At 44.5% G+C, this 23,619-nt stretch overlaps 1 protein-coding gene across 1 annotated transcript in view; it reads right to left on the bottom strand.

Moving 5' to 3' along the window:
- Positions 1-23,619, bottom strand: part of LOC144495264 (neuronal acetylcholine receptor subunit alpha-7-like) — a 95,793-nt gene that overhangs the window by 25,229 nt on the left and 46,945 nt on the right. The window contains exon 4 of the mRNA XM_078215335.1: positions 11,650-11,759. Coding sequence (XP_078071461.1) covers positions 11,650-11,759 — 110 coding nt within the window. The remainder of the gene's footprint in view (positions 1-11,649; positions 11,760-23,619) is intronic.

Here is a 23,619-nt window from a genome sequence, read left to right as displayed (position 1 = left end):
GGGTCATGAACGTAGCCCAGTCCATCACTCAAACCAGCCTCCCATCCATTGACTCTGTCTGTACTTCCCGCTGTCTCGGAAAAGCAGCCAGCATAATCAAGGACCCCACACACCCCGGACGTTCTCTTCCACCTTCTTCCGTTGGGAAAACTAAACAAAGGTCTGAGGTCACGTACCAACTGACTCAAAAACAGCTTCTTCCCTGCTGCCAACAGACTTTTGAATGGACCTACCTCGTACTAAGTTGATCTTTCTCTACATCCTAGCTATGACTGTAAATTCTGCACTGTCTCCTCTCCTTCTCTTTGTATGATATGCTTTGTCTGTATAGTGCGCAAGAAACAATACTTTACACTGTATACTGATACATGTGACAATAATGTATCAAATAAAATCAACCCATCGCAATTCCCCCAATTGGGATACCTGCCAGAGAGGCGGGAAGTGGATAATTATTCCTATAGCTTCTTTCCAAGTAATTAGTGGGCTTGAAGTCTGATTCAATTCTCTCCCACTATTTACTCACCTCCCACCAGGCTGATAATCACGGACCTGATGTGTTGGATCCTGAGGGAAGTCTTGGAGGTAAGTCCAGTGCCCATATACCTCTCTGCCACTGCAAGGCTGCAGATGGAGGGTCCCCTGGATCCTGGGGTTAGGTGGGCTTGGGCTGGGGGCAAGGGGTTGGCCTCGGCACTTTCTCGCAGGATGAGGGTCTCATGGCTAGACTGCCCCTTCTAGCCCTGGTAAAGGTTCTGTTCAGTTTCATGATGGCGAATTCAGACACCACCTTAGGGTAAGATATTCATTATTGTTTCTGTTCTCTAAAAGCTTTGAAGCTCCCTGGCCACTTTAATATCCATGCCTCCTGGACAGTTGGAAGACTTCCAAATCACCGCAGCATTCCATTCAGCCTCTCTCTTTCTAGGAAGCTGCAGATGTGAGAAGATCCCTTTCAAGTCCTCTTACTGACAAGTCACTCACTTTCACTAGGGGGTAATTCCTTTCTCCACATCTGTTTACCCAGCCCCATTGTTTTAACACAGTATTTATTTCAAGTCTCTGAGTCTTCATAAAAAGCTCAGAGTCTTTCAAATACCTTCCAACCCATTGAAAACCTTTGTTTTCATTCACTTTCAGTGCAGTACTTTGACCTCTCATTTGATTGACAGCTTAATGGTTTTTACTCAACCCCCAATCCGCTGTGTTTACTTAATTTTCCCTTCACGCTTGAATGCATCTCAAGTACCCCCATTGTTCCTAAACGCAGTGTTTATACAACACAGGAACTTAGCTCTTTTGAAGTTGCTTGCATCTGAGCAGCCAACTGAAAACCTGTCTGCGAACATGGAGGTGGGGGTGCCCTTTGAAAGGGGCACGCTGATCTCTGAATGGTGGGGCTGGTTGGCACGATTCGCAGGATGCATCTATTTACATCCATCAGCTGGGTGAATCTCACCTGACAGGTGCTGCCAGCACCAACGGAAATGCTCCAGTTTTCCCACTGGCGTGGGCACTTATTGCCGCTTTGGGAAAATTGTGTCCCACATTCCTCTGCAGATTAGTAGCAGAGAGGTAGGGAATGTGGAAGCATTGAATCTTTGTGCATGAACTTTGCCAATTGGAAAGCATATGTTACAATTCAGGCATTTAACAAGAGTTCGCCAGGTCCAAGGCAGCTATGTCAGAGACACGAGTTATTGGTTCAATCTAGTTAAACCCAGTCAGAAATAATTGTTTCATTATTGAAATGGATTTTCCATAGGCCCAAGGGATTCAGGTGATTTAGAGATTAAGTACCTAGTATTGGTGAGTAATTGCTACAAGCAGACAGTAAGTGGGTATAAAGCTTGTGGTGCATCCACGATACAAGCTGTAATGTGCTGGAGTAAATATTTATGACCAAATATCCGTTATGACGGCAGAGCAAAATTTATACTGTGCATGTTGTGGATATCTCCAATTTTATTTTGAATTTCAGAACTGCACATTCCCCTCAATACCAGAAAAAAACGTAGGTATTTAGCGCAAATATTACAATATTTTTCACAAAAAAGAATATAAACAATGGATTTATGATTTTGATATAAATAGCAGAATATGACGGGGGTGGGGGATTATCAGGCATAGAGATCTGATAATAACATTAACATTTATTAGAATGGAGTTCCCAACATTGTAAGTTGGGATTTCCATTACGTCACTGGTGGAGGGGACAATCGTAGAGAGACTTCCTGCCGATGTAAAATACAATTTGCACCTCTCATGAGAATTTCCGTTACCATCATCGAACCCACCCAAGATGATTGGGAGCATAAAACCCTTGCCATTCTTTTAAGTGGAATTATCAAACTGTGAAACTGCAAGGTCTCACACCATTGATAGTGCTACCATGCTCCCTCACCCCTCTCCACAATCTTCACCGACACTCACCCCCACAATGTTCACCCACTGTCATTCCCAACAATGTTCACCAACCCTCACCTCCACATTGTTCACCCACTCTTACCAGCCACAAGATTCACCCACCCTCACCCCAACAATGTTCACCCACCCTCACTCGCAACTCTTAACCCCAGTATGTGGTGGTGTACATTTTTGTTTTGGAATGGTGTGAGGAACCACATGAAACCCCCAGTGAGAATAACTAGCCCAGTCTGATAATCACGGACCTGTCCATATGCCTCTCTGCCACTGCCAGGCTGCAGAGCGAGGACCCCCTGGATCCTAGGTGTTAGGTGGGCTTGGGCTGGGGCAAGGGTTGACCTCAGCACTCTCCCCCAGGATGGGGGTCTCATGGTTGGACTGCCCCTTCTAGCCCTGGTAAAGGTGCTGTTCAGTTTCAGGATGGCGAATTCAGACACCATTTTAGGGTAAGATATTCATTATTGTCTCTGTCCTCTAAAGGCTTTGAAGTTCCGTGGTCACTTTAATATCCGTGCCCCCTGGACAGTTGGAGGTCTGCCAAATCACCACAGCATCCCCCGGCCCCATCAGATTTGTTGTGTAACAATTACTAAAGACTATTTATTAAACTAAAGAAAAGACAAATACACACGACGAGGACATATAATTACATATATGAACTACTAAGCACACACAAAGTTTATGGAGCAATTACCCCTTAAGACATTCCTGCTCCCAAACAACATCCAAATTAAATAAATTATAAGTCAAATCCAATTTATAGTTTCCACACAATACAAGGCAGAGGACTGAGTCTGGGCAACATCTATTCCTGGTTCAGCAAAGATATTCAAACTTCCTTTATGAAGGTTCCTGTACTATCTTTGGCTCTAAGACTTCTTAGATAATAAAATGGCTTCTCAGACTTTGAACTGGCCTCCCCAGCTTTCAGATGTTACAATGCCTTCTTGGCTGTGAGATGTTAAACTAGCCTACCTGCTTCTGTAGGTGCTGGCAATTCATTTGTGATTTTTTTTCCTCTTTGTGTATCTGGGCTATCTGCATCTCTCACATCCCGTGACTCTTGAAATTCGCATCTGTATGCATCCACTGATTTGTTAGTTGTCTAGGTAAGCTGTTTCCTGATGACAGCGAGTTACACCTGATTCTATCTGCTAATCTCATTGCTGGTAAAGGTGACACCTCATCATCTGCTTTGAATGCTGGCTATTGTTGTCGCTAGGCAGGTCTTTACCTATCGCTATGCAGATCCATGACAGGAGGGTTGTGCTCATATTGGAAGATTTGTGTTATGGTCAACTCAGGAAGATGGAACAGTTGACAACTAACAAAGGTGCAGGACATTCAGGAAGAAGGATAAGGGCAGATCTAGAAAAGGGGAAACGTTGGGCAAACAAATGAGCAAATGACTTGGGTGGTTAGATTCTTCAAGCAAACATTCCGGGAAAAGTTGTGGCAGGAAATGGTCTGGCTAGTTGTCTTCAGTGGGAAGAAGGCCCAGACTTTAGTAGTTTGCTAGCCAGCCTAGATAAGCAGAATAAATGGTCACTTTGCAATGTCATTAAAAGGATGAGCACGACTAAAATAAAATAGGTCATTGGTGCATTTCATGGAGTCTAGCATTGATCGGGAGTGGGCAAGTGATGAAGACTGTGAGCATGTCAACATTATGCTTTAATAGTTCCTAGCTCTGTGCAGTAGAGAGCCCAGGCGAGGTAGGCCTGTTCTAGATGGGGTGGCATGGTGACACAGTGGTTAGCACTGCTGCCTCACAGCGCCAGGGACCCGGGTTCGATTCCTGGCTTGGGTCACTATAAGTGTGGAGTTTGCACATTCTCCCCGTGTCTGCGTGGGTTTCCTCCGTGTGCACTGTTTTCCTCCCATCGTCCAAAGATGTGCGGGTTAGGTGGATTGGCCATGCTAAATTGCCCCTGAGTGTCAAGGGGACTAGCATGGGGTTATGGGGATAGGGCCTGGTTGGGATTGTGGTTGGTGCAGACTCGATGGGCTGAATGGCCTCCTTCTGCACTGTATGATTCTATGATTCTAGATTTAGTTTTTGAGTGATCCAGACTTTATCAAGGTACCTGCAATCATTAGCGCAAGTGGCCAGGGCACAATCAAACTTAATTTGCCTCAGAAAGTAGGAACAATATACAGCTGCATCCCTGTACACAACTTCAGGTGAGAAAATTGCGACTATAATTGAGACTCGAAGGGAATGTGTAGAAATTTGAACATGATGCCAAAATAGAAGGAATTGTAATTCTTTAGAAAACCAAAGAAAGCTGTAATGGAAACATCAGAAGGAAAACTGAGCTTAAAAGTACTAAATGGAATTCAACATCTGCAAATGTGAGGTTGTTAACATTACTGCCTCACAGCGCCAGGGATCCGGGTTCAATTCCAGCTTTGGGTGACTGTGTGGAGTTTGCATATTCTTCCGTGTGTTCATTGGTTTTTTTTGGATGCTCTGGTTTACTTCCACACTCCAAAGATATGGGGTTAGGTGGATTGGCCATGCTAAGTTGCCCCTTAGTGTCCCAAAATGTGTAGGTTAGCGGGAACAAATACATGGGGTTATTGGGATAGGGCCTGGGTAAAATGCTCTGTCGGAGAGTCGATGCAGACTCAATGGATTGAATGGCTTCCTTTTGCACTGTAGGGAATCTAGGATTCAACGATATTATTTTGGTTAAAAAAATAGAGAATTGGATAGTCACACTCCGTCCCTTCTTCAAAATCATGAAAATAAGCTATAAATAGCTGAGGCCAAAGTACTGATCCTTGCGGCATACCACTAGTTATCATGGTGATACTGATTGTGTGTGTGGATTTGAGTATGGTACTCAGATAAGATACTGTAAAATATATTGTGTTACATATGGGGTCACCTGAACTTAGGACTGTAGGTCAAGTAGCACATGTAGGGCAGTTAGCTGGTATGGCAAATTAAATGATGTTGTTCTTGTAGTTAAATCTGTGACCTAAGTGTTGTTCATTCAGCCTGAAATGCTACAGTGATGACAGGGATAAATACGGTGACATTTAGGATTGAATCATGGCATTTGTCAGAGCTGATACGTCTGCAGTCCCAGGAATTGAGCCATTTATCCGACCGGTGATGACAGTACTGTCAGCATGATGTGGGAAGCATGGCTGGAGGAGTTTGAAGTGTATACTGACAGTCACAGAATACCTACCGTACAGAATGGGGCCATTTGGCCCATCGAACCTGCATCCACAGTAATCCCTCCCGGGCCTTATCACCGTAACCCCACGTATTAACCCTGCTAATCTCCCTGACACTAAGGGGCAATTTCGCATGGCCAATCACCCTAACCCGCACATCTTTGGACTGTGGGAGGAAATCGGAGCACCCGGAGGAAACCCACGCAGACACGGAGAGAATGTGCAGACTCCACGCAGATAGTCACCCGAGGCTGGAATCGAACACGGGTCCCTGGTGCTGTGAGGCAGCAGTGCTAACCACTGTGCCACAGCCGTGGCCTGTTTTTGGACAATATGACAGTGGTGTAGAAAGCACAAGTGCCAGCTCTTCTTGTTGTTTAATGCAGGCGTGTCAAGATGGAAACTTTCAAGATGTTGCCTGACACGAGAGAAAAGAAGATTATGAACGTGCAGTGAAATCTCTGAGGCACCATTATGTGGCAACTCCATCCAAAGGCATGTTTTCAGTAAGAAAAGATAGAAAGGGGGGGAAATGGTCATCCAAGTTGTGACCCATTTGAGGTGGGCACCGGCTGGGTGCAAATATATTGTGTTGTATCTGAATAACCAGGGCTAGAATTTTAAGGATGGTGAGTGATCGGTACTTCCCATCTCAAGATTGAGTGACTAATGTGAAGCCGCTCTCAAACTCCCACTGCCATTTCATTCTCACTTGAGTGTTAATTGGCAGTAGGCAGGACCTCATGTCCGCCCATGTAAGGCAGTCCCACCCGTCAGAGCTCTCTGCCAATCAGATTGGCTGTCAGCTCTTCAACCCAGCCAGGCACAGCTCTGCAGTGGGCAGAAGTGGTAAGTCAGCACTCTGCCTGGAACTAAGTCCTGAGATTTTCCAAAAGACAGAAGATCCCAGGAGCGGGAGGGTAAGGGATGCTCAGCGGAAGGGGGGTGCAGGAGTGGGTGGGAGGGGGTGAGGGGTGATCTTGGCATCAGGAGGTAGGTAAGCTGAGGGGGAGGGTACCCACAGCTCCAACATCCCATGGGGGAAGACACTCAAGCCATGAGGGGGCTTTCAATGTGAGGTGCTTCCTGATCGAGATGGGGAAAAGGGCAAATATTACTTTTGCACCCTCTCCGCTTCCGACAGCCTAAAAATTGAGGCTGGGCAGGATAGAGCCCATCAAGTGGCCTCTTAAAGGCCATAATAGGTGAATGGACGGGTTTCCTACCCAAGGCCCTGCCCGCCCAAGCGTGAAATTTGGTCTGGGTTTCGGCAGGTGGGTTCCTGAAGAGGGAATGTAATCTATTCATTTTTACAACCCCTCCCATCTTAGAATTTGTCTTGAGGGTCACGTAAAATTCCGCCCCAGGTAATGGATCCTACATTGCAAATCGGATACGCTGAGGTGTAAACTACTGCAAAGAGGAGGTGACTTAACATTGGATGATGCTTTGAAAATAGCAACGACATTGGGATTTTTGAATGATTTATCTTATGGCTATGAACCATCGACATTCATAGGAATTCCAAATGTGAATGCATACCATCGGTTTCCTTCTGACTTCTCACAACATAATCCATCAGCATCTTTATTGTAAGAATGATGACAGTAAATGCACTTTTACCAGGGGAGCAAGGAGCTAATAGAGAAATTTTGGTCAACATATTCACACCCAGCCTTCTACACTGAGTGAGCTCCGACTCTTGGCTTGATCTTCTGGGGAAGCTCTGGGATGATGTGAGGAGCTCTTCAGGGCAAGAGGATGTGAAAATTCAATGATGAGTAACCCTGGGATTGATTTCATCCTCGCCCGCTCTGGGGGAACCTGGAATAATTTATCCTCTCGCATCCCAACCCTTTACAACCATCTGGAATATTAACCTCATGGTGGGCAACTGTAAGTTTGACAAATCAAGGTCCTGTTCTGCCAACAGTGCCCGATATGATGTATCCCAGCACTAACGAGGAGAGATTTTTCTTTTTCCACGAAGCAAAAACAAGTCTGCAGCTTGTCAGGAGACAGTAAAGGCTCCTCTGGAATGTCTAACACATTCATTGGTAGGGTCAAGAGGGTTTCCCGGTTTTCAAGAGGACCACTGCATCCTTCCTTGCTCTAACTCCACCCTCCACACCTTCCAGCTCCAGCTCCAACCCAACCCCCACTCATTTTCTCTTGTAACACAATCCTGAAAACTCTCCCCACATCTTAGCTAGAGAGGCCAAGGCACCAATCTTTGTCTCCCAGCAACTGTTCTGCACTTTCTTTATGCAGCTTCCTTGACAGAAAGTGAGCCAGCAACATCACAGAATGATTACAGCTCAGAAGAAGGCCATTTGGCTTGTCCTATCCCTCTTGGCTCTCTCAGGGAGCAATTTTCTTTGTGCCACTCCTCTGCCTGCTCCCTGTAGCCATAAGACCATAAGAATTAGGAACAGGAATAGGCTGTTTGGCTCCTCAAGCCTGTTCCCTGTTTCATAGGTTCATGACTGATCCAATGTTCCTCACATCCACTTTCCTGCCCCTTCCCCATAACCTTTGATTCCCTTACTGATCAAGAATCTATCTCAGATTTAAATATACCCAAGGGGGGAACTTTCCTGTCCCACCTGCCAGGGGAATCGTAGCAGGTGGGGGGCGGACCATGCAACAGTCCATTGACCTCGGGCAGGATTTTCTGGTTTTGGGGTCAATGTGGCCGTCAAATCCTGCCCAAAGACTCTGCGCTCACAGATCCCTGTGGCAAGGAGTCCTAAAGACTCACAACCCTCAGAAAGAAGAAATACTTCCTCATCTCAGTCTCAAATTGGCACCCCTTTATTCTGAGACAATGCCCTCTGGTCCAAGATTCTCCCATGAGGAGAAATATCGTCTCAGAATTTACCCTGTCAAGCCCCTGAAGAATCCTATATGTTTCAGTGAGATCTTCTAAATTCCAATGAGTAGAGTCCCAACCTGTTTAACCTTTCCTCATAAGACAATCCCTCCATACCGGGGATCATCATAGTGAACCTTCACTGAACTCCTCCTTCCTTAAATAAGGGGACCAAAACTGCTCAGAGTACTCCAGATTTGGTTTCACCTGTACCTTGGTACAGTTGCAGCAAGACTTCCCTACTCTTATAATCTAAGCACCTTGAAATAAGGGCCAACATTCCATTAGCCTTCCTGATTACCTTCTGCACCTATTTGCTAGCTTTCTGTGTTTCATGGAATCATAGAATCCCTACAGTGCAGAAGGAGGCCATTCGGCCCATCGAGTCTGCACCGACCACAATCCCACCCAGGCCCTACCCCCACATATTTACCCACTAATCCCTCTAACCTACGCATCTCAGGACTCTAAGGGGCAATTTTTTAACCTGGCCAATCAACCTAACCCGCACATCTTTGGACTGTGGGAGGAAACCGGAGCACCCGGAGGAAACCCACGCAGACACGAGGAGAATGTGCAAACTCCACACAGACAGTGACCCGAGCCAGGAATCGAACCCGGGACCCTGGAGCTGTGAAGCAGCAGTGCTAACCACTGTGCTACCGTGCCGTTTCATGCACAAGTACCCCCAAATCCCTTTGTATTGCAGCTTTCTGTAGCTTTTCTCTATTTAAATAATACTCTGTTCTTTTGTTCTCCCTTCTAAAATGAACAACTTCACATCTTTTCACGTTATACTCCATTTGCCAGCTTTTGCCCACCCACCTAACCTATCAATATCGCTTTGTAAACCATTTATATCCTTCTAGCAACTTGCCTTTCCACCTATTTTTGTGTTGTCTGTAAATGTGGCTACTGTACATTCGCTTCCTTCCTCCAAGTCATTCATAAATATTGTAAATAGTTGCGGTCCCAGCACTGATCCTTGTGGAGCCCCACTGGTTACAGGTTGCCAACCTGAAAACAAACCTCTTAACTCACTCGCTGTTCCCTGCCCATTTGCCAATTCTCAATCCATGCCAATATACTACCTCCAACACAATGGACTCTTATGACTTAATCTTTGTGTGGTACCTTGTTGAATGCCTTCTGGAAGTCCATATACAACATATCTACCCCTCTATCCATACTGGTTGAGATTGCCTCAAAAAACTCAAATAAATTAGTCAGATATGACTTTCCTTTCATGAAGCCATGCTGACTCTGCTTGATTAGATTATGATTTTCCAAATGCTTTTGCTATTGCTTCCTTAATAATTGATTCCAACATTTTTCCAACAATTGATGTCAGGCTAATTGGCCCATAATTGTCTGCTTTTTGCCTCCCTCCCTTTTTTTTCCAATTCTACGATACTTTCTCCAGAATCTAAGGATTTTTGGAAAATTACAACCAATGCGTCCACTATCTCTGTAGCTATTTCTTTTAGGATCCTAGGATGCAAGCATTCAGGGCCAGTAGACTTATTTGCCTTTAGCCATATTAGTTTGTCTTATACTACTTCTCAAGTGATTGTACTAAATCCCTCTCCCGTATTCTTTAGTATTAATAGGATGTTCAGCGTATCTTCCACCGTAAAGACTAATGCAAAATATCTGTTCAATTCCTCTGTCATTTCTTTGTTCTGATGTGGAGATGCTGGCGTTGGACTGGGGTAAACACAGTAAGAGTTTTAACAACACCAGGTTAAAGTCCAACAGGTTTATTTGGTAGCAAATGCCATTAGCTTTCGGAGCGCTGCTCCTTCGTCAGATGGACTGGATATAGGGCTGATATAGGGAAGCATTTTCATGAATCTTCATTCTTGAAGCCATTTTTGTGAAAACGTTCAAAATCGCGTGGGTGTTCCTGTTGTCTCTTCTAGGTAGGAAATGAGCTCTGTGGAGCAGCACCAGAAGCCCAACTTGAGGTAAAAATCTATCATCTCCTATCCTATTCTCGAAAGGATATTATTAAACTAGAAAGATTTACTAGGATTCTACTGGGACTTGATGATTTGAGTTATAAGGAGAGGCTGGATAGACTGGGACTTTTTTCTCTGGAGCGCAGGCGGCTGAGGGGTGATCTTATAGAGGTCTATAAAATAATGAGGAGCATAGATCAGCTAGATAGTCAATATCTTTTCCCAAAGGTAGGGGAGTCTAAAACTAGAGGGCATAGGTTTAAGGTGAGAGGGTAGAGATACAAAAGTGTCCAGAGGGGCAATTTTTTCACACAGTGGGTGGTGAGTGTCTGGAACAAGCTGCCAGTGGTAGTAGTAGAGGCGGGTACAATTTTGTCTTTTAAAAAGCGTTTACACAGTTACATGGGTACGATGGGTATAGAGGGATATGGGCCAAATGCAGGCAACTGGGGTTAGCTTAGGGGTTTAAAAAAAAAGGGCGGCATGGACAAGTTGAGCCAAAGAGCCTGTTCCCATGCTGTAAACCTCTATGACTCTATGACGCTATGTTGTGTGTATCTCCTGGTGGCTGATTCCAAAGTGACATTGGATGAGCTAAGTGAACAACTTGTCCACTCAGTCTCTTAGTTGGAGAATAATGCACGACTTAGGCTAACTAAAAGCTGAAGAACAAAATATGCCAAAATCATTTTCCCCACTGTTACAACCCCTTGGAGTAAGTAAAGCTCCAAATGCACTGCACAAGTGACAAAAATGTCATTCTTCACACGTAAGTCTTCACAGCAAATGTCACTGGCTTCATTTGATGTTGACATAGGTGCATTTTAACAGATACAGATTGAAAATGGAAAACTTCACTTTTTTTTGCTCTCAGAGATGCTGGTTGGAATTTTACCGGCACGGGGTAGGGGAGGCTCGCAGAACGGCTTTCTCCATTGGCCCCGGGCGGGATCTTACGAGCCTCGGGCGGGCGAAGCGGTAGAATTCCGGCAGCTGAATTCAGTTGCGATGCTCCCCACCACCCCAAATGACACCCACTAAAATCCAATGCAACTCTAGTCATTGAACCTCAGTCTTACATGAAGTGTATCAGTCATTTATTCACTGAACAAGGAAAAACAGACTGACACTGTTTGGCACCCGCGTCCATTACAAACTGATTGCTAATTGTTTTGTATGAGGTTTCTGATCACTTACCCACTTGGGCATCTTTCCTGCATGGGGATCATGGTGGTGAAATTGAAGCACCAGCACAGTGACGACCACAGACAGGCCCACGATGAACATTGTACTTGCAAAGTACCGAGCTGGAACAACAACACATTTCATCATTGTGACACTGAGCGCACGGCAAAATTTTCAACTTGTTACTTTACATTTTTCTGCTTCTTTCTCTACTCCCTGTCTGAATGGATTGCCTTGTCCTGGGGCTTTAGCTGCACATATTTTATCAACTTCTTGGCTTCTCAACATGTTGGTGTCACGTGTAAATAGAGTGACTTACCCTGGGCCATTCAACATGAAGGACATTGCAGCTTGGCCGAATCTTGTCCTCACTGGATGTACACAAGGCATGTTACCCAAAAAAGGAGCCACTAGGCCAAGATCAAAGTGTGAATTCCAGCTGATTCTATTCCCATCCTTAGCCCTAGGGCCTTGACATCACTTGTATTACTATCCAGTCAGTTAACTCATCATTAATTGGAAAATGAAGCATGGATCTTCTAGGCTGTATGACTTAGTGAGTGAAGACTTTGCCCATTGGACTTGTAACTTTTATGAAGAAATATTATTCGCCATTCTGGTCTCATTGTGTGGGTTAGCTGCATTGGCCATGCTAAATTGCCCCTTAGTGTCTCAAGATGTGTAGGTTAGAGGGATTAGTGAGGTATATATGTGGGATTACGGGATAGGGCCTGGGTGGGATTGCTGTCGGTGCAGACTCAATGGGCTGAATGGCCTCCTTCTGCACTGTAGGGTTCCTATGATTTCTATGATTCAAGTTAAGGAGTAAATACATCCTGTTGAACTGCCACAGAATCCTGATTCAGATTGTTGTTAGAGAGAAATTCTTATCCTTTTCGAAACCAGTGAACCAAAGGGTAACAGGAAATGTTTTTTCACAGCAAAGTTAGTGAAAGAAAGACAGAAGTCATTTTGATAACCAATCACCCTACTTAACCTGTTGGCTCTTTCCAGCTTTGCCATTCCTCCTTCATGATCAGAAGGTTGTATTAATGAATTCAAATTAGGTTTGTTCCAGAAAATAATATTTTAGGACATTTGAAAACTATTATTTATTACTATTGATGAATTTATTACTTTATACAGGATAAGCATAACATGTTTGGCACAAGTAACTTTGGGTTCATGATTCCCAATATGTTCCAATATTGGGGCTTTTCTCGACTCACACTTGAGCCTGTTGTAGACTTTTGCTATTATTAGTCAACAACTCCATTATTGATGTAGTATGTGACCACTAAGACGGTGAGAGCTGAACTAGATGGATCTTGGTCCTTACTTCATTCTCGCAATTCCGATGTTCCTGTGACGTATTGGTCTCTCCAAGGACCCCCAGTCTGTGACAGACCTCTAACCTGCCACTTGTTTCCTCCAATGGCTCTTTCACCCGACACCTCCAATTGGTTTCACATCTTATGCAGTCCCTTTATGCTTGAGTTGCACTGGTCCCACACACTCAAATCCCTGTCCTTGACCTGAATAAAACCTCATGGAAGATGTCCTTGGGACACGAACGTGAACACAATAACTGCACTGCTTTGATTTTTAAATCTAAGATGATGTGTTAATTATTGATAAGCTTTATATTAAGATTCAACACTACAGAGCGGTCAGAATATGGAAACCACTACCACAAGGAATAGTTCAGACAAACAGCATAGGTTAATTTAAGGGGAAGCTTAAATTAAAGTAAAACAAAGTCAAACTGAGATAAAATAGAATTCAGCGCAGTTTAATAATTCGGGATACTTTGTTCTTCCTGTTTAAAAAGCTGATTATTATACAACACCATAGTGATAGAATATTCAACAAAAATATGCAGTAACTAAAACAGGTGACATAAGTTGACAAAGACGAAAAGTGGGTCTAGTTTTTTCAACCCTGTATTGGATAGGATTCGGAAGGCACATACATTGAAAGGGCTTTTGGGCCCCTCAAGTCTACTTTTTACACAGATCAGAGCCAACCAGATAAAATTAAAGGTGGCGTAACACATAGAAGCAAAACAATGAAGAAGAATCAAAGGGTTAATATAACAATTTCCGGAATGATGTTTCCTGTAGATTTTCGCAGGCAACAGATCCAGTGGTAGGAGCAATCAGGTTGGACTGTTGAGATACTGTGTGCGGTTACCATAGGTTTCAGTTCACCCCTGAATGTTGTTGTTCATGTGGCAGAGCTAAAGTTCACAGGCTAAGAGCATCTAATTCTCATGCTTTCAATTATTCACGACCAAAGTCACAATCTGTAAGACGTATTGCATATGATTCTTATGAGAAATTAATCCTAAACCATCTGAGCCTTGTAACCTTCAGCAAACTCTGCTTCCTTCCAATTCTGGCTTCTTGAGTATCCCTGATTTTAATTATTTCTCTGGCACTGATGGTTGTGCCTTCAGCTGCCCGGACCATGAGTTCTGGAATTCCCTCTGTGAACCTCTCTACCATTCATACCTCCTTCAAGACACTGCTTAAACCCACCTCTTTGACCAAGCTCTTTCAACTCTCTTCTATTCTTACCTGGAAGGTATGTTAACTTTGAAGTTTAACTTTTTGAATATTTCCTCATTACCCAATTGAGTTGACGAAAATCATTTTCAGAATTTTAAAAATTCCTTTTCCTGATTTATCACCTCTTGTGTTTGGTTATCCTCCTGATCAAAATACTTCTTGAGCATATTTATGTGACATACTCTGGGTTTTTCTTCTATCTGGAGTTCTTACCACATAATTAACTACACTGAATTATTTCCCAACTTGGTACAGCCCGCTAAACCTAGCTTTTAATAGTTCACCTGATACCAGCAACAAATGGTTTAGCAAAAAACAATACAGTCAGACTATGGTCTAATTTCATGTTGAGGTTGTTTAGGGAAGTCATGAATAGTCGAAAGCTAAAGCAGTTTAATTCATCAGTGTATCGTCAGAGTCACAAGTGGCTTTAGAGAGATGGCATCAGACATTGAAGACTATGATGAGAGCATATATCCAGAATTACCCACAAGATTTGGATAGAGAAATTTGGTTTGACTGTTTACCATTAAACAAATAAAACAAATAATTTCTCCCCAGGTACAAAACTATGAGTCTTTGCTTTCCTAGCTGCTTCTGTCTTCATCACCTGCTGTGATATTTTTTAATGTTCTCTCGCCAATTCACGTACTCCATTTAACCTTTCCCTAAACTTTAATACATAGGGCCTGATTTTACCATTTTGATTCTAAGTGCCGGATCTGGGCGCAATTCAGATCCGACTTGGAAACCTGTTCTCAGGCGTTAGAGGCGGCATGGTAGCACAGTGGTTAGCACTGCTGCTTCACAGCTCCAGGGACCTGGGTTCGATTCCCGGCTTGGGTCACTGTCTGTGTGGAGTTTGCACATTCTCCTCGTGTCTGCGTGGGTTTCCTCCGGGTGCTCCGGTTTCCTCCCACAGTCCAAAGATGTGCGGGTTAGGTTGATTGGCCAAGCTAAAATTGCCCTTAGTGTCCTGGGATGCGTAGGTTAGAGGGATTAGTGGGTAAATATGTGGGGGTAGGGCCTGGGTGGGATTGTGGTCGGTGCAGACTCGATGGGCCGAATGGCCTCTTTCTGTGCTGTAGGGGTTCTAAGATTCTAAGAGCCGTCTCCATACGCACTCAGCCTGAAAAAAAATCGTGAGTCTGAATCGCGCTGTGGACGGGGCTTATCGCACCTGAAATGATCGGAGCTCTGAACTGCGCATGCGCAGTGAGAAAAAGATTTGAAAAACGCGCCACTGTCACATCGTTCCCGGGCCGCAAAAAGCGAATAAAGTGGCCCGGGAGCAAAAAGCGGGAGCGATGGTCCCCACAGACATTGCCTCACCCCCCAACATAACTGTCCCCCTTATCCACCCACCCACCCGCTACCCAGACCGATCGTGACCCTCTGCCCCCTTTCCCCCCCACCGATTGCCCACAGAGTGGCAGTGGTTCCCCCTCTGCCCCTGCCCCCCCACCCACCACCAGAGATCCACCGGGCCCCACCCCCCACAGAATGGTTGGGCCTCCCCCACCTCCCGCCCCCCCCCCCCCACCCCCGAGAATGATCGGGCCTCCCCCAACCCCTTCGAGAATGATCAGACCTGCCTCCCCTCCCCCCCCACCAGATGACAATCTGGCCTCCCTCTGCCCTTCCCCCCCACCCCCCCACCAGAGAGCGATCTGCCCTCCCTCCCCCACATCCACCAGAGATACATCTGACCCGCCTCTTCCTCCCTCTCCCCACCAGAAAATGATCTGGCCCGCCTCCCTCCCCCCCAGCACCGATCTGAGTCAGAGAGCCGTTGGAAGCTCTGAACTTACCTCTTCAGAAGCTGGAGCGCCCGAAACAGACCTTTGCAAAGCAGGTCTGTTTTGCGTCGAATCTGGACAGGCGAACGTGATGGTAAAGGGGGAAATGCTGGTAAAGTTGGGCGGGCAGTTCATTAATTTAATTTAAATGCATGCAAATGCATTTAAATTGCCGTTGCGCCCATTGTGGGCACGAATTGGATCGCGGCCATTCCCGAGCCTCGGTAAAGTGGCCATCTGCGCGGATGCGGGCGCGGATTGCGTTAATGGCCTCACACCCGACTTTACCACATTTTCGCACCCGAAAAAATGTCCGACACAATGGTAAAATCAGGCCCATAGTCCAAGAGTGTGGTTTCTGAATTCTTACTCGCTAACCTCTCTTGAATTAGTTTGCATGTTTCTCTCACCTCATGACCATATACCAATTCAAAAGGGTGACATTTTGTGGAGTTATTTGGCAAACAGTAAGAACCAAATTCCTCTATCCAAATCTTGTGGGTAATTCTGGATATATGCTCTCATCATAGTCTTCAATGTCTGATGCCATCTCTCTAATGCCACTTGTGACTCTGGATGATACACTGATGAATTAAACTGCTTTAGCTTCAGACTATTCGTGACTTCCCTAAACAACCTCGACATGAAATTAGACCATGGTCTGATTGTATTGTTTTTTGGTAAACCATATCTGGTAAAACATTTGATCAATTCCTCTACAACGCTTTTTGCTATAAGATTTCTTAATAGTATGGCTTCTGGGAATCTGGTAGATGCATTCATAATTGTCATCAAGTACTGATTTCCATTCTTTGTCTGTACCTTCTGTAACTTAGCCTGAGTTTCCCTTATTCCTAAATGCCCCCCTATTGGAACCTCATGAGGTACTTGCTGAACTTATTTCCTATACCAGGTGGTATTACAACTCAATGTATTTCTGCCCATTTCTCATCTGCTTGACCATGAGAAGGCCTCCCCACTCATTAATATATTATCCTTTAAATAATAACATTCTGCAATGCACTGTGCGTCAATTCAGAGTGGTGTCTCTTTTTAAACAGTTCGAGTGCCTCACCCTTTGGAAAACTTGTTGCCGCTGGTATCCTTTCCAATTTGAAATGCTGAGCTATACCTTCAATTATGTTTGCTTTCCCTACCCCCGCACCTAGTCCCAATTGCAACTTACCTGCCAATACTGTTAGTTTAGCTTCAGTTACCTTTTGCAAACAGTCCAAGGTTTAATTTCCTACTCTACTTAACAATTGCCAATTTTGTAGTCAGTCACTTTAAAATATGAGGAGTTTTTTTTCTCTTAGAGGGTCTGGAGTTTCTGGAACTCTCTTGCTCAAAAGGCTGTGGAAACAGAGTACTTGAATATTTTTAAGGCAAAGCGAGATAGATTCTTGATTAACAAGGGGATGAAAGTTTATCTGGGACAGGCAGGAATATGGGGTTGAAGTTACAAACAGATCAGCTGTAAACTTATTGAATTGCAGAGTAGACCTGAGGGGTTGAGTGATCTACTCCTGCCCCTGATTTGTATGTTGTTGAACGAGCTTGTTACATTCCTGCTGACGTCTCCTATCTGTTTAGTTCAGATTCCCCATTTGCATGGGTCCAGATAATCTGAGCTTCAGTATTTGGGTTGTGGATTCACCAGAGTCTACCAACCCAAGTTCGATCCCCAGGAAAGTCTGTTAATTGAGAGAAGTGGATATTTAACGAGACCTTGGAGTCCTCGTGTATCATTCGCAGTAGGTGAGTACAGTAGGCAGTAAAGAAGACAAGTGGTATATTGGCCTTCATAGCGAGAGGATTTGAGTATAGGGATAGGGATGTTTTGCTGCAATTGTATCGGGTGTTGGTGAGGCCACACCTGGAGTATTGTGAGCAGTTTTGGTGTCCTTATCTGAGGAAGGATATCCTTGCTACAGAGGGAGTACAGCGAAGGCTTACTAGGCTGATTCCTGGGATGACAGGTCTGTCATATGAGGAGAGTCTAAATTGGTTAGGATTATATTCACTGGAGTTTAGGAGAGTGAGAAGGGATCTCATAGAAACTTATAAAATTCTAACAGGGTTTAGCAGGGTAAATTCAGAAAGAATATTCCCAATGGTAGGGGAGTCCAGAACTAGAGGTCATAGTTTGAGGATAATGGGTAAGCATTTTAGAATTGGGGTGAGGAGAAATTTCTTTACCCAGTAAAGTGAATGGTAAATGTATGGAATTCACTACCACAGAATGTAGTAGAGGCCAAAATGTTGTCTGATTTCAAGAAGAAATTAGATATAGCTCTTGGGGCTAAAGGGATCAAGGGATAAGGGGGGGATTAGGATATTGAATTCGATGATCAACCATGATCAAAATGAATGGCAGAGCAGGTTTGAAGGGCCGAATGGCCTATTCCTGCTTCTAGTTTCTATGTTTCTATGTAAAACCAGGGATTGCTTCATGTGCAATGCACCTTAAGCTCTGGTCAAGCAAGGATCAGTTTTGAGTTAAGGAGAGACTGCATTATGGTACTTGCATTGAGTGCTATTTGTCCATTAAACACTCACACAAGCACACAATGCACATCACACAATTTACACCTACAACACTTAATAGTTTTACTTCACTTGGTTTGAAATTTTCATACGTCAGCAAATTGAGACATGCAGTATTAATGTACAAATTAATAAAACATTTAGGCTGAAAATGTTGCAGGATTTACCATACTTTCAAGGCTTATGTTACCTGAACAGATGAACAATCATTACTAATCCCTTTAAGATCGATTATAATACGTCCAGTTTCAGTTACTATGGAACAAGTTCTTGAATTAATATAAAGGCAAAATACTGCGGATGCTGAATCTGAAACAAAACCAGAAAATGCTGGAGAAACTCAGCAGGTCTGACAGCATCTGCAGAGAGAGAATAAAGCCAATGTTTTGAGTCAGGATGACCCTACGTCAGAGAAGAGTCTTGAATTAATATTCTTTCCAATTCCTTTATTCATTGTTTATTAAGTTTGAGTTAAAATATACAATACATTATATGTGTATATTCATGTGATGTACAGTATACGTATTTTTAACATTTGGAGGAAGTGACAGATGTGTTTCTGTTCGAGCAGGTTCATTGCCATTTTGGAGATTGAAAATCTTAGTCAGTGGGTTGAACGTTGCCACGGAGGATGGAGATCCCAGCTTCCCCCACCCCTCACCCCCAAAATCTGTCAGCCCAATCAGCAGATTGGCAGCCATGGCAGTGCCACCACGGGCAGCGCTGGGGGTGTGGTTGGGAGAAGGGGCACTTCAATGGCAGGGTGCCCGTGAAGACATTAAATTTGTCTGAAGAACTCAGGACCAGGCAGGCCCTGATGATGATGGAGGCAGGGGAAGAATTCCATCCTCCTCACCCCCACAAGGCGCATGCCCTCTCCACTCAGGCAAAATGCCCAAGGGGCAGGAAGTGGCTCTTAACTGGACCCGGGGATGGTTAAATTGGCAGAGTAGGTGGTCATGTTGCTGAGATTCCTATCGCTGATGTACAGTTCAATGATTTGCTTGATCTGGGTTTGATTATATTATTCTGGTAACGGATCCATGCACAATGGGCTGGATGCTTAAGTCTGAGTGTGGAGCTGGAGTTCTAGGAAAACTGAGAAGATGCTGGAAAGACCTAAGACTCTGATCTGAGACCATGTGAGCAGAAAATCCTGTGAATTCTGAGGTATTTTAAAGTACTGTAAATAAACATATTGTAAAATTATCTCTGCATTATTCTGAGACAATTTGGATATGTGTTATGAATTGAAGAAAATTAAGATTAAAAGAACACAGTAACAGCAGGCAGTTGATTAGAGGCAGAGGAGAAATGATGAGATGCGGATTAGCCTGTCACACCTAAGACATAGAACAATCAGGCAATATGCCATGGTGACAGGAAGACATCAGGGTCTCTCCTAATGCCTTCCCCACCCATATTGCCAGCCCTTCCACCTTCCAGCCCATTTTCAAATGGCTGGGAAAATCCAACCCAATATTAGTACACATCATTTTGATGTCATGATGTGATGTTTCAAGGTCAACTAAAATCACCATCATGATGCCCATGTCACTCTAGTCTTAAGGATTTTCAGACAGATTTTGGTGTCCACAGGGGAGACAACACCAACCAATGCAATGTGTGGCATGACATAGGAACTATCTAACAGATTTGAAGTGGGTACATTATAGTGTACACATTTTCACCAACATGCATGCCAATCATTTAAAAAAATACATTTGGTGGCGATACCATCACTTAAATTAAATTATTTCTGAGAAATCCACAGAGGTTTCAATAGTCCATTGCCATGGAGACTACACGGCTTTTAAATAAAAATGTTCTGTTAAATTAGTGTTGGGGAGAACTGGAATAATTAAAGAAAGGCATCTCATAAAGAAATATTCCGAAGACAAACATTCATGGAGAGGCCTTGAGTACCTCTTATTTATTTTCTTCCTGTTTAAGTGTTAGGGCCTGGAGCTGGGGAAATAAAGTCGGATTAATTTATGCAGAACAATCACACATCTCTCTTCCATCTGTATTCAGATTGACTGCCACCATGTCTGTAGATAAGCTACAGTATTCCTTACTTCCCTTTACATCCAGTCGCCACAGCAGGCCAATTGTTAGCCCTTCTACAGTCTGCATACCATTCCCAAACCCTTGTCATCCACTCCAACACCCCCACAGTGCAGTAGAATTAGGGGCGGTGTGGTGGCACAGTCGTTAGCACTGCTGCCTCATGTGCAGGGACCTGGGTTCGACTCCCGGCTTGGGCCACTGTCTGTGCGGAATCTACACGTTCTCCCCGTGTCTGCGTGGGTTTCCTCTGCATGCTCCGGTTTCCCCCCACAGTCCGAAAGATGTGCTGGTTAGGTGGATTGTCCCTCAGTGTACCCGAACAGGTGCCAGAGTGCAGCCACTAGGGGATTTTCACAGTAACTTAATTGCAGTGTTGATGTAAGCGTACTTGTGATACTAATAAGTAAACTTAACCTTTAATTGAAGCAAGGAAACTACCTGATGATTAGTCCTGATGCAGAAATTCACTGAAAGAGGAAACGTGTGCAGATTGATGGGCTAAAGGATGAAATAATTTATTTCTTGATGCAAAATACATTTGCAGTAACTTTGTGCTTTGTGTTATTAAATACAAATGGCACCTGAGAATTGAACACCCCAGTAGGAAGTTTCCAACGTGCAAAATTTTTATTGTCAAGCTCTCGGCAATCTGCAGTGTAAAGTTCAATCTGAGAGAAATCTAAATTACCGAGGCAGAGACCAATGTTTATGATTGTCTCGTTCTACTTCAACACAGGCACAGATTCCAACATGGGTCCCCGAGAAGCTGCAGAGGCGATTCATTAAAATGAAGACAAATAGATGGAGAAGCTGCGTTTCTTCTCCTTGGGGGGAAAGACAGGTGAGGGAAATTTGATAGAGATGCACAAGAGACACAACTTTATTTACACCACAAATGGTAATGAACTGGTGTGTGCCCCCCCCTCCCCCCCGCCCCCCCCCTCACCCCCCCCCCCTCACCCCCCCCTCCCCCCTCCCCCCCCCACTCACCCTCTTGCTACAATTCCCATGGTGGGCAGGACGAGATTTTTTTTTCTGCTCAGTCTGAGGGGTTTAAACATAGGGAAAAACTTTCGGAATTTGAGGTGCTATTGCAGACTATGAAGGAGAGAGGAGATGGTGAGCGGGTTAGGCTATGGGCAACATCACCTCTAAGATGCATTGATCCGCAGGGAGGTAGCAATCAGGAATGTGCCATATTGGGGACAAATAACCCGTGCACAAGCAGTGGTCCCTTTAAGATGTGTGGCCATGCAGCAATCTTAAAGGGACCTCATGGGCACTCCAACAAACGGATTGTGCAGAGTGAAAGGAAATTAGAGGGAAGTTATGGATAGCAGATTTTGGATGGGCTGAAATTTATAGGGACTGGATAATTAAATCAGTTAAGAGTTAAATTTTTGTTAAAGTCATACTTAAACTGTGTTACGAATAAAATGTGGTTTGATGAAAAGATCCCTAATGCGTCAGTGGAATTACTCCTGAGATGAAGCACCACATTTGTGCCAAAATGGAAAAATTGTTGGGTTCTAGTCCTTTTTCACAATCCACCTTGGGGTTCAGGGTCTGGCACCCTAACAGAATGTATTTAAGAAATAGATTTCTAGACACTAAAGATGTCAAAGCGCATTGTGAGAGGGTGGGAGTATGGCATTCCGATAGAAGAAAATCCATAGTCAAATTGAATGTCTGTGCAGGCTCGATGGGCCGAATGGCTTAGTCCTGCTCCTATTTTCTATGGCCAAGATTTTCCGCTCCTGTTTTTGTTGGGCAGGTTCAACAGGTGCGGAAAAATCGTGCGAGATATCCAAATCACGTTTCACGCCAACATAAAATCATGACGTGATTGTCCCCTCCCTCCACCAGTGATGTAATGAACATCATTTCCATACATTAGCATATCTTTAGCCTCTACACCTGAATCATTCCCCCCCCTCCACCCAGTAAGAAATTCCATTCACATCAGCATGATTGGCAGAACGGCGTGAAACCTGACTAGTCTCCCAAGGCATGCACCTGGTGAGCAGACTGCCCAGAAGAGCCCAGGTGAGTGCATCGCTCAGTGGGGAGAGGGTCATGCTTGGGCACTACCTGGGTAATGCCGGAGGAGGGGTGAGGAGGGGGAGGGAGTTGCAACTGAGTTTTTGTGTACTTTAAAAATGGCGATCCATTTAAAAATTAAGCAGCTGGCAGGGTTGGTTCAATCAGAGCCAGGGTAACATCATGGGAGCCACCCCTTGCTCTTTTTGTTCTCTGTGTCCTGAATGATATGGAGGGGAAAGTCATCACTGGTGTTGGAGACTTCCATGCCACTTTTCCCACCTTTGTCAATATTCAGGAAAATTTCACCCTACGTTTCTATTTATGCAATGTGACCCGGCAATTGACCAAATACCATCACAAATAAAATCAACTTCAGAGCCCGTGAAAAGGAATGATGGGAACTAAAACTTGAATGGGCTGACAGACCATCCCCCCCCCCCCCACCCCGCCCCCCATAACCCAGTGGTAGCAGCAGCACTGCCCCGATGCATTAATTGGATTACAAGTCCCTTCTCCCTCCATAAAAGCCCCAGCCATTCACCTCTTGGAGACTGTGGCTGAAATTCTCTTGTCTCGCCCGCCGCGGGAATCGTAGCGGCCGAGACAGAGAATTTGGCAAACCATTTTAAGGTCTGTTGAGCTTGGGGGTGCATGGCTGGAGAATTCCGCCCTGTGGCTCAGTCTGAGAGGCTCGATTAAAAAAAGTGATGCTCTTTTCCCATGACACCTCCCGCCCTTTTAATTAAAAAAAAAATTCTTTGATTGGATGAGAATGCCATTGGCAAGATGAGCATCTGTTACCCATTCATAGTTGCACTGGAACTGAGTGGCTTGCTTGGTCACTCCAGAGGGCAATTAAGAGTCAACCGCATTGCTATGGGGTTTGGAGTCACATGTAGGCCAGGCTCGGCCAGCACAGGTAACGAAGGAAATTTCCCCTGGGGCGGCACAGT

Source organism: Mustelus asterias, chromosome 6, assembly GCF_964213995.1.
Source record: "Mustelus asterias chromosome 6, sMusAst1.hap1.1, whole genome shotgun sequence".
NCBI lineage: Eukaryota > Metazoa > Chordata > Chondrichthyes > Carcharhiniformes > Triakidae > Mustelus > Mustelus asterias.
Note: the sequence above shows the minus strand (reverse complement) of the source record. Positions and strands in the feature narration are given on the sequence as shown.